General features: G+C 46.3%; 1 protein-coding gene across 2 annotated transcripts in view; it reads right to left on the bottom strand.

Annotated features, from left to right (window-relative positions):
* Positions 1-2,148: 2,148 nt before the first annotated feature.
* LOC112236297 (nuclear receptor subfamily 5 group A member 2-like) overlaps positions 2,149-19,295 on the bottom strand; it is a 137,125-nt gene continuing 119,978 nt past the window's right edge. For both annotated transcript variants that reach the window (XM_042322896.1, XM_042322897.1), the window contains one exon: positions 2,149-3,114. In XM_042322896.1, the coding sequence (XP_042178830.1) occupies positions 2,867-3,114 (248 nt within the window). In that variant the 3' untranslated portion in view covers positions 2,149-2,866. The remainder of the gene's footprint in view (positions 3,115-19,295) is intronic.

Below are 19,295 nucleotides of genomic sequence, written 5' to 3'. Positions count from 1 at the left end.
GTCTTTGGTATAGAACAAACGGCACTGAAATGTGAAGCTAGTTGAAATTCAACACGAAACAACTGATGCAAGTACAGTGTCAGTCATACCCATTAACTTAAATACAATAATTACACTCCCCTAAATATTTATTGAGACAATGAAGCTACATTTTAAAATTTGGCTCAATACTCCAGCCTTTTAGATTTTAGATCAAATGTTTCATATAAGGTCGACAGAACAGTCAGCTTTTTTTGTTGAGAGTATTTTCATACAGTCAGGTCCATAATTATTGGCATCTTTTGATCAAGATCATTTTGACCCCTATTTTTGTTTAAAGAATGTTTTTTTAAATGTTAGACAAAATATATTTCTCTGAGCAATTGTTTTAGTATAAAAGAATGATGGAGTAAAAAGACACATTTTACATTTTCGCTTCACTGTCCAAATACATTTGGAGAGGAGTGTATTTTTTTCTAATTTAAAGCTCAGACTCCTATAGACAATTAATAAAAACTAAATTACGGAGATCATTATGAAGATCATTGTTTTGTTCCTGAACTGCGTCTATAATAAGTGAAAAATAAAAAAAAACATGCAACACTAAACAAATATGTTTGGATTTGTCGCCTTGTGCTTATAACACACAAAAGGACAAAACCAAGATGCAATAAGTTATTTTCATTTTTAAGTGTAACCAGTGACATATACCGAAAGGTAGAACATTGAAAAATAATTTAAAAAAGTTCTACAAAAAACAAGTGTCCGAAACTCTTACACAATATGCAAAACCATTTGAATGCCATCAGAAAAAAAAAACAGTTAGAAATGAGATTTTAAGTGAGATTCCTTTCTGATTTTGTGTGTCTCACAACATAATTAAGTACTGGGTAAAGAAACAAAGAACAAAACGGTATAACACTGTACACACCTAAGAAAGCGGAACCAGAATCTATTTTGTGTTTTTTTTGTTTTTTCTGTAAATCATTGTTTTGCAATTTTCTTCCTCACAGTTCTCTTCCACGGGACAGCTTGAGCGTAAACACCTCTTGAATGATTGAATTTTTTAAAATTTATATAACATTAACACTTTATATATATTTGTACATAATTCCATTCACATCTGCACGGTTAGCTAGCATGGTAATGAAATAAGGCAAGACTCACATGACTGTGACATCACAAATTTATAATACTGATAGTTAAGGTTTCGTTACATTTTTGTTTGATGTTCTGCAGCAAGCTTTGGTCTGTTCAGACTAAAGGCAGAGTTTCTCCTCCTGGGGGTGGGGGTGGGGGGGGCAACCATAATATTATTTTCTAATTACTTATCTATGGTGTGTAAAATGTGTTTTACTTATGTAAAGAACCGTTTTGGGAAGGTTGGGGGGAGATTATAAGGTGGTTACATCAATGACCAAGAGGAGGAAATAACTGCCATTTACTAAAATGTTGTTTTTTAAATCTTATCTTTTTTTGTTCCGTCAAAGTTTTCATACATTTTGTTCGTTGTGGTTTTTTAATTAAAAAAAAAAAAAGAATAAAAAAAAAATATATATATATAATTTTTTTTGTATGAGGGATCAAAAATGACTTACTGACCATCATATGAGTCTCTGTCAGGGTCTGACCTTTTCAGCTGTTTTCTATTGCTGTCTGTCTGTCTGTCTGGCCTATTAGCATCGCAGACTGCGTGTCTTTGAAACAGGTGACAAAATAGACTCTTGCCCAGCTGACAGGCTGCTCTGGGCTGCCCAATACAGTACCCAATACAGCCCAATACATTACCAACCCTGCCAACCATGGGCCAGTCTAAAACAAGAGTGCTCCAAATTCCTTCAGCCAAAGTCCCTGCTCCCCTTTGAAGACCTCACCACAGACATCATAGGGTCCGTGATCATAAGGTGGTTGGATCTCTCTCTCTCTCTTCGTTGCTCAAAACCCTTTAACCCCTCTAGGGTAGGGGGCAGCATTTGGAATTTTGGATGAAAAGCATGCCCAAATTAAACGGCCTGCTACTCGGGCCCAGAAGATATGATATGCATATAACTGGTAGATTTGGATAGAAAACACTCTAAAGTTTCCAAAACGGTTAAAATAGTTTCTCTGAGTATAATAGAACTGATTTAGCAGGCGAAAACCTGAGAAAAATCCATTCAGGAAGTAGTTTTTTTTGTTGGTTTTGTAGTTTTCTGCAACCTCACTGGATGTTGGCCAGATGGGACGCTAGCGTCCCACATACCGTAGAGAGGTTAACAGTGGGAGAGGTTTTTACAATACTCATTGGTTTTGTTCCTTCAGTTACAGTCCGTTGGTCCTTGTATCACCTTGATGGTTTGTATTTTTATTCAAAGCAGACAAAAAGGTATCGTCCATGTCCCATGAGACGAATGGACAGTTCTCAAGAATTTCAGCTGTTTCTCTCCATCTTTGGAAGCTTTACCCAGAGCTCCAGAAGCATCTGTCTTAGAGTGAAGAGATGTGTGTGTAATATATATGCATATTGTATGAATTTGAACGTGTGAGTGTGTGCCTTAATGTGTGTATATTTGTGTGTGTATGTGCGTGCGAGTGCCTAAATGTATTTGTATGTGTGTGTTCGTGTGTATGCGCACGCGTATGTGTGTGCACAGCATGTGTAAGTGTGGGTGTCCATTTCTGCATGTTCTTTTGCCTGTGTGTGAGTGCGAGGATGGTTGAGCGTTACGATAAATGAGAAGAACGGATGCCTCCTGCCCCAGAATCACTAAGTCTAACTTTAACATGGGAGGAGTCTGTTCTGGGTCAGTTTCTGTTCTGCAGGCAAGGACTTGGGTCTCAACCAACAAAACAGAGTCTGTTCTGAGTCGGTTTCAGCCAAATGATCAGGATCCCATCTGCAGTCTCATCAGGCTCTCTTGGCGTGTAGCATCTCGATGAGCAGGTTGTTGCAGGGCACGTCTCCGTTCAGGTGCTTGTAGTACAGGTACTCCTCGGCCTGGAGGCTGATGGCCCGGATCTCAGGCAGCCGCAGGAGCAGCTGGCCAAACCTGTCTGTCTGCTGGGGGTAGTTGCACATGACGTAGTCCAGCAGCACCGCGTTCACTTGTTCCTGGACGCTCTCCACCAGGTGGAAGTTCTCCAGGTTCTTCACGTCTGGAAAGAGGAAGAGTTGGAGAATAGGAAACGGTGGTTAGCATGTTGAGGAACTGAAATTGACAATATCCACAAAAGCAGAGTGGTTTTGCGTTTATCAATTATTTCACAGACGCAAGTTTAATAAAAAAAGAAAAACCTGATGCCCTTAGACTGAGTTTAGGTCGTAAAAAAGTGCCCTAAACATACACCTTAATGAAAGCATTGAGGCTACCATGTCAGTCACGGAAAGTAGCCAAAAAAACAAAATGGACGACATCACAACATTATGTTTACATTTAGTTCACATAAAATGTAGATGAGATGGACATTTTCAATCCTTAGTAAATGCTCTGATCAAGAGACAAAGGGGGCAACTTGGTACTCAGCATGATTTTTAATCAAAGACCGAATTTAAAAAAAATATATATTAAAAATTCACACCCCCTGTATATTTTCCCCTCTGGATCCTCACGAGAATAAGACGGAAAGAGAATGAAATGAGAAAGAAAGAAAAAAATTCCTTTGAGAGTCTCTACCCAGGAGTATATGAATTATTTAGGTCAGCATTACAGCCAATCGCCTTCTCTTTAATACTCATCCTTCCCCATTTTAAAACGAAACACCTAGACAACTGTACTCATGGAGTTGCATTGTATGGACATGTCAATGCCCCTGTGCACAAGATCGGTGTGGAAGAACTTCACTGGCCTGCAAAGAGCCCTGACCTCAACCCCATCAAAAACATTTGGGATGAATTGGAACGCCGACTGCGAGCCAGGCCTAATCGCCCAACATCAGTGTCCGACCTCACTAATGCTCTTGTGGCTGAATGGAAGCAAGTCCCCACAGCAATGTTCCAACATCTAGTGGAAAGCCTTCCCAGAACAGTGGAGCCTGTTATAGCATCAAAGGGGCGGGACCAACTCCGTATTAATGAGCCCACTCAGGTTGAGCTCTGGGAGGCCCTGTTCTTTCCGTGCTAATAGAAAGTGATGGGGTTGTCATGTTGGGCTGAAACACACACTAAGAACAGCCCTCCCATCCCGCCCAGCCAACACTACTGAACTAGCTGACACACACACTAAGAACAACCCTCCCACCCCGCCCAGCCAACACTACTGAACCAGCTGACACACACACTACTGAAATGATCAGCCTCCTTGCTACTGACACACACACACACACACACAGGCACGCATGCACGCACGCATGCACGCATACACACACACACACACACACACACACACACACACACACACACACACACACACACACACACACACACACACACACACACACACACACACACACACACACACACACACACAGGGACCCACACACACTGTACTAGAGCAGTGCAGCGCATCATAGTCATCATCATAGAATCATAATAGAATCATCATAGTCATCATCATAGAATCATCATCATCATAGAATCATCATCATAGAATCATCATAGTCATCATCATATAATCATCATCATAGAATCATCATAGTCATCATCATAGAATCATCATCATAGAATCATCATCATAGAATCATCATAGAATCATCATCATAGAATCATCATCATAGAATCATCATCATAGAATCATCATCATAGAATCATCATAGAATCATCATCATAGAATCATCATCATAGAATCATCATCATAGAATCATCATCATAGAATCATCATCATAGAATCATCATATAATCATCAGCATATAATCATCATCATAGAATCATCGTCATATAATCATCATAAAATCATCATTATAGAATTATAGAATCATCTGCCACTGACAAAAGACCCTCCAAACATGACGTGCTTTTTCCTGCCTGCTGCCACTCTGTGCTTTGTCTGTCAGACCCCCATCAACAGCTCCCAAATGAGCTCAAACCAATTGACTCGGTCAACAGAAAAGAGGACTGTGAAGTACAGTGTACATACTAGGTCATACAGTACGTAAGTGGATGTACGACTCTGTCATAATGTGGTCACTGTAGCATAGAGACTAAATGATGCGTGGACCAGTTTTTCAGGGTCGAGTTCATTATGACAGGGTTTTCCAAACTTTTTTGCTTTGCGACCCCAAAAATGGAGGTGTCTTTTGAGTTGCGAACCACCATAAGGGTCGAGTGGTGAAAAAAAAAATATAGACGAAAAACCTCTTCTTCAAAACATTTAACTGAATGTAGACTTCAGAATGGGCTCTTGTGACCAATTTGAAAACATTTATTGTATAATTATGGAATTATTTGTAAAAACGCAGTGTCTTTTTGAGGATCAAAAAGGGCCCTGTCAATGGGCTGAAGCCTTTCTGGGTCTTGATCAAGAACACCTAGGCCCTCATTTTTGGAGCTGAGAGAAAATGTTGCAGTTTTAAGAAAAATGTTCTATATGCTCAAATGTGTTCTTACGCTCAAACTTTATCACAACATCATCGGCGGCCTGAATGTCTAGCTTTTATTTTGGTGATTGTAAATTCTCCAAGATTCTAGTCTGTGATTTAAAAACATTATAGTTTCTATTTAGTTTTAGTCATTTAAGCTAACACTGAACGGGTTTTTCCATCCTGAATTGTCTTTTTTTTTTTAAAACAACAACAAAATTGATTTTTTTGCAATGCACAAAAATGTCATCCCACAACCCACCTGGACCCCGTGCCGCGACCCACAACTTGGTCCCACAACCCACCTGGACCCCGTGCCGCGACCCACAACTTGGTCCCACAACCCACCTGGACCCTGTGCCGCGACCAACAACTTGGTCCCACAACCCACCTGGACCCCGTGCCGCGACCCACAACTTGGTCCCACAACCCACCTGGACCCCGTGCCGTGACCCACAACTTGGTCCCACAACCCACCTGGACCCCGTGCCGCGACCCACAACTTGGTCCCACAACCCACCTGGACCCCGTGCCGCGACCCACAACTTGGTCCCACAACCCACCTGGACCCCGTGCCGCGACCCACAACTTGGTCCCACAACCCACCTGGACCCCGTGCCATGACCCACAACTTGGTCCCACAACCCACCTGGACCCCGTGCCGCGACCCACAACTTGGTCCCACAACCCACCTGGACCCCGTTCCGCGACCCACAACTTGGTCCCACAACCCACCTGGACCCTGTGCCGCGACCCACAACTTGGTCCCACAACCCACCTGGACCCCGTGCCGCGACCCACAACTTGGTCCCACAACCCACCTGGACCCCGTGCCGTGACCCACAACTTGGTCCCACAACCCACCTGGACCCCGTGCCGCGACCCACAACTTGGTCCCACAACCCACCTGGACCCCGTGCCGCGACCCACAACTTGGTCCCACAACCCACCTGGACCCCATGCCGCGACCCACAACTTGGTCCCACAACCCACTTGGACCCCGTGCCGCGACCCACAACTTGGTCCCACAACCCACCTGGACCCCGTGCTGCGACCCACAACTTGGTCCCACAACCCACCTGGACCCCGTGCCGCGACCCACAACTTGGTCCCACAACCCACCTGGACCCCGTGCCGCGACCCACAACTTGGTCCCACAACCCACCTGGACCCCGTGCCGCGACCCACAACTTGGTCCCACAACCCACCTGGACCCCGTGCCGCGACCCACAACTTGGTCCCACAACCCACCTGGACCCCGTGCCGTGACCCACAACTTGGTCCCACAACCCACCTGGACCCCGTGCCGTGACCCACAACTTGGTCCCACAACCCACCTGGACCCCGTGCCGCGACCCACAACTTGGTCCCACAACCCACCTGGACCCCGTGCCGTGACCCACAACTTGGTCCCACAACCCACCTGGACCCCGTGCCGCGACCCACAACTTGGTCCCACAACCCACCTGGACCCCGTGCCGTGACCCACAACTTGGTCCCACAACCCACCTGGACCCCGTGCCGCGACCCACAACTTGGTCCCGTCCCACAGTTTGGTAACCATTGCATTAGGATACAAAACACAAAGTCCAGGTGTTTCAATCCATTTTATTCCGTTCGGTGCCTAATGAACACCACCCAGCTGTCCTTGATGAAGACACTGACAATATGGTGACTATATGGAAAATACGCTGTATCGTTGTCTGTTATGAATGTGATCTCGATGATTCAGAGAGGACAAGACAGGGTTAGCTTGGATCACTGGCAAACACATGAGATGTTACCGTGGTTTTATTGTAAGACATTTCTCTAGGTGTGTGTGTGTGTGTGTGTGTGTTTGTGTGTGTGTGTGTGTGTGTGTGTGTGTGTGTGTGTGTGCGTGCGTGTGTGTGTGTGTGTGTGTGTGTGTGTGCGTGCGTGTGTGTGTGTGTGTGCGTGCGTGCGCGCGTGTGTGTGTGTGTGTGTGTGTGTGTGCGTGCGCGTACTTGTGTGTGCATCCTAAACTACAGAGATTTACAGCCCAATGTCTCTGTAAGGCTAATTAGAGAAATGTTTTGCAAAAAAAGCGCATTTTAATTGCTAATTCTTGTCAGGCTCCTTTTGAAAAAAATTATGAAAGGGGTTCAACAAAGCACAATGATGATCGATGACAATAGATGATCTCTTTTCTCCTGCAAGCAAACCCACAGGTTTGCAGTGCAAGGAATTATCCCCAATTTCGTCATTCACCAATAGCGAGAAAGAGGGCTTTTGATGATGCCATGGCGATGAAGGGAGGTTGTATTGTTGAATCATTCTGATTACCCCTAGCCCAAAAGTCAGGTTGGAGCTAAGTACCACGGTAAGCACTCCTCCACTCCTCCTCTACTCCTCTCCCTCCATTGAGTCACTAAGGGACTAATTATCAATCAGTATACTCCAGCACCACGCTCAGCGCACAGATGGAAACCCTGAGGTCCTGTGGAATACACTGGTTCATTTGACAAGCAATCTATGTTACACACACTGTGGGGCGGGGGGGGTGCTCTGGTTAGAAACGCATCTGACCAAGAAATTACACTACCATGGGGTAAGTGTTTTTCTCTCTGACCATTTCTGCTGTAGAATTGTTTACTTAAACAGGACAGATTCATATCAAGAGAAACAGTTTTTACAAATGGTCGTTTGTGGGCTATAGCAATCAACACATACATCACAAACAAATATGATATTCACTACCTAATCTTCCAATCTTTCTGTCACAAAAATAACTGTCAATAAAGGTTACCATGTGTCCTACAAGCAACTAAATGTGTGAGTGAACAATGAGCCAATCTGTTAGTGCAGTTCAAGGGGTAAGACAACCTCGAAAAATAGGTTTCTAAACTCAAGGGTATTTTCCTTGGTTAACTAAAGGTTACAAGGTTTAATAAAATGACCAATCCCTGCTAGGATTCACATGACCTCTCCATTCTACATTTAGGCTAACTTTGCATCTTTAAAACGATGAGATACACGGAGCATAACAAACATTAAGAATACCTTTGTAAATATTGAGTTTTGACCCCCTTTTGAGTTTGACCCCCCGTAATATTGAGTTTTGACCCCCTTTTGAATTTCACCCCTTTTGAGTTTGAACCCCGTTTTGAGTTTGAACCCCGAGTTTGAATATTGAGTTTTGACCCCCTTTTGAGTTTGACCCCGTAATATTGAGTTTGACCCCCTTTTGAGTTTGACCCCCGTAATATTGATTTTTGACCCCCTTTTGAGTTTGACCCCCGTAATATTGAGTTTTGAACCCCTTTTGAGTTTGACCCACTTTTGAGTTTGAACCCCCGTAATATTGAGTTTTGGCCCCCTTTTGAGTTTGACCCCCCGTAATATTGAGTTTTGACCCACTCATAACAGCCTGAATTCGTCTGGGCTTGGACTCTACAAGGTGTCGAAAGCGTTTCACAGGGTGGCTGGCCCATGTCGACTCCATTGCTTAACACAATTGATGTCCTTTGGGTGGTGGACCAGTCAATTGATGTCCTTTGGGTGGTGGACCAGTCAATTGATGTCCTTTGGGTGGTGGACCAGTCAATTGATGTCCTTTGGGTGGTGGACCAGTCAATTGATGTCCTTTGGGTGGTGGACCAGTCAATTGATGTCCTTTGGGTGGTGGACCAGTCAATTGATGTCCTTTGGGTGGTGGGCCAGTCAATTGATGTCCTTTGGGTGGTGGACCAGTCAATTGATGTCCTTTGGGTGGTGGACCAGTCAATTGATGTCCAGTCAATTGATGTCCTTTGGGTGGTGGACCAGTCAATTGATGTCCTTTTGGGGGTGGTGGACCAGTCAATTGATGTCCTTTGGGTGGTGGACCAGTCAATTGATGTCCTTTGGGGTGGACCAGTGGTCCTTTGGGTGGTGGACCAGTCAATTGATGTCCTTTGGGTGGTGGACCAGTCAATTGATGTCCTTTGGGTGGTGGACCAGTCAATTGATGTCCTTTGGGTGGTGGACCAGTCAATTGATGTCCTTTGGGTGGTGGACCAGTCAATTGATGTCCTTTGGGTGGTGGACCAGTCTTGAAACACAAGTGAAACTGTTGAGCGTGAAAAACCCAGCAGGGTTTCATTTCTTGACACACTCAAACCGGTGTGCCTGGCACCTACTACCATACCACAAAGGCACTTAAATATTTTGTCTTGACCATTCACCTTCTGAATGGCACACATACACAATCCATGTCTCAACTGTCTCAAGGTTTAAAAAAATGCTTCTTTAACCTGTCTACTCCACTTCATATACACTGATTGAAGTGGATTTAATTTAGTGACATCAATAAGGGATTATAGCTTTCACCTGGATTCACCTGGTCAGTCTATTTCATGGAAAGAGCAGGTGTTCCTAAAGTTTTGTCCACTCGGTGTGGAACTATATGACTATTTTATTTTACCAGGCAAGTCAGTTAAGAACAAATTCTTATTTTTAATGACGGCCTAGGAACAGTGGGTTAACTGCCTGTTCAAGGGCAGAACAACAGATTTGTACCTTGTCAGCTCGGGGGTTTGAACTTGCAACCTTCCAGTTACTAGTCCAACGGTCTAACCACTAGGCTACCCTGCCACCCCTATGAAATCACTGCTGTCAATCATTCCTGTACTCATCCTTTTTTTGTACGTTCTATTTAACTAGACAAGTCACCTGCTAACCTGCTGGCCTGGACGGGTCCAATCAGACAGGGGGGCGGTCCTGGAACCCACTGACCCCCAGCACCCAGGTGGGAAGGAGGCGACCCTGGGACGGTGACGTGTGTGGGTGGGGGGGGTAGCTGATGCTGGAAACCGGGCCGAGAGAGGAGGGCAATGTCCGCCCTGTCAACTCCACGGCCCAGTGTGGTAACGTTTCTACTGCTGAGATGTTTGTATTGCTGAGTCACTGGGAGGGTAGCGCTGTACACACACTGCATGTTGTTTCCACTGACAGGAAGTGTGTCAGTGGATGAAACAGTGGGAACTGTTGATGTTCTACACCCAAATACCGGTTAACAATCACTGAAACGCATACCAGCTCACTGAAACCCAAACCTGCTCACTGAAACCCAAACCTGCTCACTGAAACCAATACCCGCTCACTGAAACCCATACCCACTCACTGAAACCCATACCTGCTCACTGAAACGCATACCCACTCACTGAAACCCATACCCACTCACTGAAACCCATACCCACTCATTGAAACCCATACCCGCTCACTGAAACCCATACCCACTCACTGAGACACATACCCACTCACTGAAACACATACCCGCTCACTGAAACCCATACCCACTCACTGAAACCCATACCCGCTCACTGAAACCCATACCTGCTCATTGAAACCCATACCCGCTCACTGAAACCCATACCCACTCACTGAAACCCATACCCGCTCACTGAAACCCATACCCACTCACTGAAACACATACCCACTCACTGAAACCCATACCCGCTCACTGAAACACATACCCGCTCACTGAAACACATACCAGCTCACTGAAACCCATACCCACTCACTGAAACACATACCAGCTCACTGAAACCCATACCCACTCACTGAAACACATACCAGCTCACTGAAACCCATACCCGCTCACTGAAACACATACCCACTCACTGAAACACATACCCGCTCACTGAAATGCATACCCGCTCACTGAAACCCATACCTGCTCATTGAAACCCATACCCGCTCACTGAAACCCATACCCGCTCACTGAAACACATACCCACTCACTGAAACCCATACCTGCTCATTGAAACCCATACCCGCTCACTGAAACACATACCCGCTCACTGAAACACATACCCACTCACTGAAACACATACCCACTCACTGAAACACATACCCACTCACTGAAACACATACCCACTCACTGAAACACATACCCACTCACTGAAACACATACCCGCTCACTGAAACACATACCCACTCACTGAAACACATACCCGCTCACTGAAACCCATACCCGCTCACTGAAACACATACCCACTCACTGAAACACATACCCACTCACTGAAACACATACCCACTCACTGAAACACATACCCGCTCACTGAAACACATACCCGCTCACTGAAACACATACCCACTCACTGAAACACATACCCACTGAAACACATCCCGCTCACTGAAACACATACCAGCTCACTGAAACACATACCCGCTCACTGAAACACATACCCACTCACAGAAACCATACCTGCTCACTGAAACACATACCCGCTCACTGAGACACATACCCACTCACTGAAACACATACCCACTCACTGAAACCCATACCCACTCATGAAACCCATACCCGCTCACTGAAACACATACCCACTCACTGAGACACATACCCACTCACTGAAACCCATACCCACTCACTGAAACCCATACCCACTCACTGAAACCCATACCCACTCACTGAAACACATACCCACTCACTGAAACACATACCCGCTCACTGAAACCCATACCCACTCACTGAAACCCATACCCGCTCACTGAAACACATACCCGCTCACTGAAACACATACCCGCTCACTGAAACCCATACCCGCTCACTGAAACACATACCCACTCACTGAAACCCATACCCACTCACTGAAACCCATACCGCTCACTGAAACCCATACCCGCTCACTGAAACACATACCCGCTCACTGAAACATACCCACTCACTGAAACACATACCCGCTCACTGAAACCCATACCCACTCACTGAAACACATACCCACTCACTGAAACCCATACCCGCTCACTGAAACACATACCCGCTCACTGAAACCATACCCGCTCACTGAAACACATACCAGCTCACTGAAACACATACCCGCTCACTGAAACACATACCCACTCACTGAAACACATACCCACTCACTGAAACACATACCCACTGAAACACATACCCGACTGAAACACATACCCACTCACTCACATACCCGACTGAAACCCATACCCACTCACTGAAACACATACCCACTCACTGAAACCCATACCCACTCACTGAAAACACATACCCGCTCACTGAAACACATACCAGCTCACTGAAACCCATACCCGCTCACTGAAACCATACCAGCTCACTGAAACACATACCAGCTCACTGAAACCATACCCACTCACTGAAACACATACCAGCTCACTGAAACACATACCCACTCACTGAAACACATACCAGCTCACTGAAACACATACCAGCTCACTGAAACCCATACCCACTCACTGAAACACATACCAGCTCACTGAAACCCATACCCGCTCACTGAAACACATACCCACTCACTGAAACCCATACCCACTCACTGAAACCCATACCCGCTCACTGAAACCCATACCCGCTCACTGAAACACATACCCGCTCACTGAAACACATACCCACTCACTGAAACACATACCCGCTCACTGAAACCCATACCCACTCACTGAAACACATACCCACTCACTGAAACCCATACCCACTCACTGAAACACATACCCGCTCACTGAAACACATACCCACTCACTGAAACACATACCAGCTCACTGAAACACATACCCTCACTGAAACACATACCCACTCACTGAAACACATACCCACTCACTGAAACCATTCCCACTCACTGAAACACATACCCACTCACTGAAACACATACCCACTCACTGAAACACATACCCACTCACTGAAACACATACCCACTCACTGAAACACATACCCACTCACTGAAACACATACCCACTCACTGAAACACATCCCGCTCACTGAAACACATACCCACTCACTGAAACCCATACCCACTCACTGAAACACATACCCGCTCACTGAAACACATACCCACTCACTGAAACACATACCAGCTCACTGAAACACATACCCGCTCACTGAAACACATACCCACTCACTGAAACACATACCCACTCACTGAAACACATCACTGAAACACATACCCACTCATACCCACTCACTGAAACACATACCCACTCACTGAAACACATACCCACTCACTGAAACACATACCCACTCACTGAAACCCATACCCGCTCACTGAAACACATACCCGCTCACTGAAACACATACCCGCTCACTGAAACACATACCAGCTCACTGAAACACATACCCGCTCACTGAAACACATACCCACTCACTGAAACACATACCCGCTCACTGAAACACATACCAGCTCACTGAAACACATACCCGCTCACTGAAACACATACCCGCTCACTGAAACCCCAGCTCACTGAAACCCATACCCGCTCACTGAAACACATACCAGCTCACTGAAACACATACCCGCTCACTGAAACCCATACCCGCTCACTGAAACACATACCCGCTCACTGAAACCCATACCCACTCACTGAAACCCATACCCACTCACTGAAACACATACCAGCTCACTGAAACACATACCAGCTCACTGAAACACATACCCACTCACTGAAACACATACCAGCTCACTGAAACACATACCAGCTCACTGAAACACATACCAGCTCACTGAAACACATACCCACTCACTGAAACACATACCAACTCACTGAAACACATACCAGCTCACTGAAACACATACCCGCTCACTGAAACACATACCCACTCACTGAAACACATACCAACTCACTGAAACACATACCCACTCACTGAAACACATACCAGCTCACTGAAACACATACCAGCTCACTGAAACCCATACCCACTCACTGAAACACATACCAGCTCACTGAAACACATACCCACTCACTGAAACACATACCAGCTCACTGAAACACATACCAGCTCACTGAAACCCATACCCACTCACTGAAACACATACCAGCTCACTGAAACCCATACCCACTCACTGAAACACATACCCACTCACTGAAACCCATACCCACTCACTGAAACACATACCCACTCACTGAAACACATACCCACTCACTGAAACACATACCCACTCACTGAAACACATACCCACTCACTGAAACACATACCAGCTCACTGAAACACATACCCACTCACTGAAACACATACCCACTCACTGAAACACATACCCACTCACTGAAACACATACCAGCTCACTGAAATGCATGCATATGCACGCACACACAAACATGGTCTACACTTCCTTGTTTCTTCCAATGGGCTGTGGAGAGGCTTGAATGAGAGAATTGGTAATGCATTATCTAAAACACTGCACTACTCAAAAATGACACCAATGCCCAATTCTAACCTACTCCAACCAGACTCAACCAGACAGTGTGTAATCAATGATACAAACACACACACACACACACACACACACACACACACACACACACACACACACACACACACACACACACACACACACACACACACACACACACACACACACACACACACACACACACACACTTTGCATCGTTGGAATCTTAATTAATCTCCCTGTCCATCCTTCCTCCCTTGCCAGGTAGGGCACAGTCAACTCCACTACTTGCATTAGCCATGGGCCCCCTCTCCTCACCCCTTCTGGCCCCCTCTCCTCACCCCTTCTGGCCCCCTTTCCTCACTCCTTCTGGCCCCCTTTCCTCACCCCTTCTGGCCCCCTTTCCTCACCCCTTCTGGCCCCCTCTCCTCACCCCTTCTGGCCCCCTCTCCTCACCCCTTCTGGCCCCCTTTCCTCACCCCTTCTGGCCCCCTTTCCTCACCCCTTCTGTCCCCCTTTCCTCACCCCTTCTGGCCCCCTCTCCTCACCCCTTCTGCCCCCTTTCCTCACCCCTTCTGGCCCCCTTTCCTCACCCCTTCTGGCCCCCTCTCCTCACCCCTTCTGGCCCTCTATCCTCACCCCTTCTGGCCCCCTTTCCTCACCCCTTCTGGCCCCCTTTCCTCACCCCTTCTGGCCCCCTTTCCTCACCCCGTCCTCACCCCTTCTGGCCCCCTTTCCTCACCCCTTCCTCACCCCTTCTGGCCCCCTTCCCTCCCTTCTTTATCCCCCTTCAAGGCGGAACCAAATGTCTTTCAATGAGTCGACCTTTTAGGCCACAGTCCCACTCCTCGGCCTGTGCTCTCTCACCTCTTTAATGCCATCAGAATTCAATGAGCTGTTAACCTCTAGCGCTAACACGGCTGGCGCTAACACGGCTGGCGCTAACACGGCTGGCGCTAACACGGCTGGCGCTAACACTGCTAGCGCTAACACGGCTAGCGCTACATGGTTAGAATTAATACAGCTAGAGCTAACACATCTAGCACTACATGATTAGTTACAGTTTTTTCCAACTGCTTACACAAGTTTTCAAAACTGTCTCCTTTTTTTCAAAACTCTACACACAATTGAAAAAAGTGTTTTATGCAATTGACAACTGAGTCAAAGGCTGAGAAATGCCTTATGGTTTTTCACATTTGGTGTGTAGTTTTGCACTTTGAGTGAGAGGTTTCAAAAATCGTGACATGAAAATATTTTGTGTGTAAGCAGTTGGAAAAAACTGTAATATAGCTTGCTCTAGCACATTTAGCACTACACGGTTAGAGTTACTATAGCTAGCGCTAACCTAGCAAGCCCAATCAATTGGCCACTTTGAAAAGAATCACATGCTAGGCAGCAATTGTGTTGACAGAAGGAAACAAAATTTGATTTTGTTTTTTATAAAAAGCAGGTAAAGTAAATGTAAAGGTGTCATTGTTATGCAAATGTGCCTTGCTGTCAAAAACGTTTTCTAAACGTTGTCCATTTGTTGTCTTTCTGATGTAACCTGTGTTTTGTCTTTAAAGCTTTGAGGAGGAGGAGACTGGTAAGGAGTTAATATGAAGAACAAACAACAAACTGGTCCTCCCCTCTCCTCCCCCCCCCATTTTCTCTCCCCCCCCGCATTTTCTCTCCTCCCCTCTCCCCCATTTCTCTCCTCCCCTCTCCTCTCCCCCATTTTCTCTCCTCCCCTCTCCCCACCCCCATTTCCCCCATTTTCTCTCCTCCCCTTCCCTCCTCTCTTGCCGATGGGTGTTGGTGGTTCTGGTGATGACGCTGATAAGAGGAGTAACTGGTTTGCATTCAGCATGCACTTCCACTGTCCCGGCTAATTACATGCGCACGAGAGAGAGAGAGAGAGAGAGAGAGAGAGAGAGAGAGGGGGGCACGTCAAAACCTCCTTGTTTATGATAAAGTGACAGAAAATCATTGGGGGGGGTCAAGTATGTCCCTCTCCCCCTAAACTCCCGGAGCAGCAGAAACCCTACCAAGTGTAAACTTCGACACCTAATGAGACCATTAATGGCCAGCTCCCATCAATATATTTCTCTCATTCTTTTTCGGACAAAATTTGAATGAATAATTCAACAAGAGTACCGGGGGGTGTATATTTTCTGTTCGAAGGACAGTTAATCCATAGTGTCATTTTTTCTCTCTCTTTTTTTCCCTCACTCTTCACACATCCTGTTTCCCCTCTTCTTCCTGTTTGATGATGGAACAGAAAGAGGAGAATGCTGACTAAAGGAAGTGGTTGTATTTGTATCTTTATCACCCCTTTTATCTCTCTGCCTCTGTCTCTCTCTGTCTCTCTCTGCCTCTTTCTCGTTCTCTTTCTCTCTCTGTCTCTCTCTGCCTCTCTCTGCCTCTCTCTGTCTCTCTCTGTCTCTCTCTGTCTCTCTCTGTCTCTCTACGTCTCTCTCTGTCTCTGTCTCTCTCTATCTCTCTCTGCCTCTCTCTGTCTCTCTCTGTCTCTGTCTCTATCTGTCTCTCTCTGTCTCTCTACGTCTCTCTCTGTCTCTGTCTCTCTCTGTCTCTGTCTCTATCTGTCTCTCTACGTCTCTCTCTGTCTCTCTCTGTCTCTCTCTGTCTCTCTCTGTCTCTCTACGTCTCTCTCTGTCTCTGTCTCTCTCTATCTCTCTCTGCCTCTCTCTGTCTCTCTCTGTCTCTGTCTCTATCTGTCTCTCTCTGTCTCTCTACGTCTCTCTCTGTCTCTGTCTCTCTCTGTCTCTGTCTCTCTCTGTCTCTCTCTGTCTCTCTCTGTCTCTCTCTGTCTCTCTCTGTCTCTCTCTGTCTCTCTACGTCTCTCTCTGTCTCTGTCTCTCTCTATCTCTCTCTGCCTCTCTCTGTCTCTCTCTGTCTCTGTCTCTATCTGTCTCTCTCTGTCTCTCTACGTCTCTCTCTCTCTCTCTCTCTGTCTCTGTCTCTATCTGTCTCTACGTCTCTCTCTGTCTCTCTCTGTCTCTCTCTGTCTCTCTACGTCTCTCTCTGTCTCTGTCTCTCTCTGTCTCTGTCTCTCTCTGTCTCTCTCTGCCTCTCTCTGTCTCTCTGTCTCTCTGTCTCTCTGTCTCTCTCCGTCTCTCTCCGTCTCTCTCCGCCTCTCTCCGCCTCTCTCTGTCTCTCTCTGTCTCTCTCTGTCTCTCTCTGTCTCTCTATGTCTCTCTCTGTCTCTGTCTCTCTCTATCTCTCTCTGCCTCTCTCTGTCTCTCTCTGTCTCTGTCTCTATCTGTCTCTCTCTGTCTCTCTACGTCTCTCTCCGTCTCTCTCTGTCTCTGTCTCTCTCTGTCTCTCTCTGCCTCTCTCTGTCTCTCTCTGTCTCTGTCTCTATCTGTCTCTCTCTGTCTCTCTCTGTCTCTCTCTGTCTCTCTCTGTCTCTCTCTGTCTCTCTCTGCCTCTCTCTGTCTCTCTCTGTCTCTCTCTGTCTCTCTACGTCTCTCTCTGTCTCTCTCTGTCTCTCTCTGCCTCTCACTGTCTCTCTCTGTCTCTGTCTCTATCTGTCTCTCCCTCTCTCTCTGTCTCTCTCTGTCTCTCTCTGTCTCTCTCTGCCTCTCTCTGCCTCTCTCTGTCTCTCTCTGTCTGCCTCTGTCCATCTCTGTCTGCCTCTGTCCATCTCTGTCTGCCTCTGTCTGCCTCTGTCCATCTCTGTCTGCCTCTGTCTCTCTCTGTCTTTCTCTGTCACTCTCTGTCTTTCTCTGTCTCTCTCTGTTTGTGATTTTAGTCCCCTGTCACGTGACGTGGGAGTTGACTTTAGTGTAAATTGGAGGGTCATGTATTCAGGGGGGGGGGTATTGCAACATGGCATGTTTGGTCGTTTCCTGTCGATGCCGGCTTGATTTACAAGAGCATTGGTTCTTTGAGTCTTTCCCGTGTAGCGAAGGGTGTAAATAATCAAATAAATAAAAAACAGTATTACAGGGGGAATCTAAGAAGCAACTCGTATGGAGAAAAACAAATACAATATTCAGTCAATCAGGGTCTCTTGCTTTGTTATTGATAGGTTGTCAGGAGCTGCACTGAAGCAGAAAAGTATTGCAAATCTGTCCGAAATCATTTTCCTGATCACACCAGTTTTGACTCGGGTGATTTACAATAGCAAAGACAGTGGGATGAAAAGACGCTATCAGGAATGAGGGATCAGAGAGGGCACAACAGAGCCGACTACTTGGCAGAGGAAACTCTCGCATGTCTATCTCCTATAACACTGGCCACAGTATTGAAGTGAACAGTCCTACACTTCAAAATACCTGGAATAACAAATGCGTTATGGACACCAACGACCCCAACGGCAGGTGCCACCACTGCTCCAAGACAGCTTCATAATATCACGTCCATTTGTGAGCTTGGTCCTAGAACACACACCAGTGGAGGCTCCTGTGAGGAGGAAGGGGAGGACCATCCTGCTCAGTGAATTTCATTTTTTTTTTAAAAAGGTACCCTTTTTAGATAAAACTATACTACAGTAGCCTCAGGGGCACTCTGTAGGGTAGCACCATGGTGTAGCCGGAGGCTAGCTTCTGACCTCCCCTGGGTACATTGACTTCAATACAAAACCAAGGAGGCTCATGGTTCTCAGCCCCTTCCATAGATTTACGCGGTAATTCTGATAACTTCCGGAGGATGTCCTCCAACCTATTAGAGCTATTGCAACAC

This window comes from Oncorhynchus tshawytscha, linkage group LG06, assembly GCF_018296145.1.
Source record: "Oncorhynchus tshawytscha isolate Ot180627B linkage group LG06, Otsh_v2.0, whole genome shotgun sequence".
Taxonomy (NCBI): Eukaryota; Metazoa; Chordata; class Actinopteri; order Salmoniformes; family Salmonidae; genus Oncorhynchus; species Oncorhynchus tshawytscha.
The sequence above is the reverse complement of the archived record's forward strand: the minus strand, read 5'-3'. Positions and strand labels throughout refer to the sequence as shown.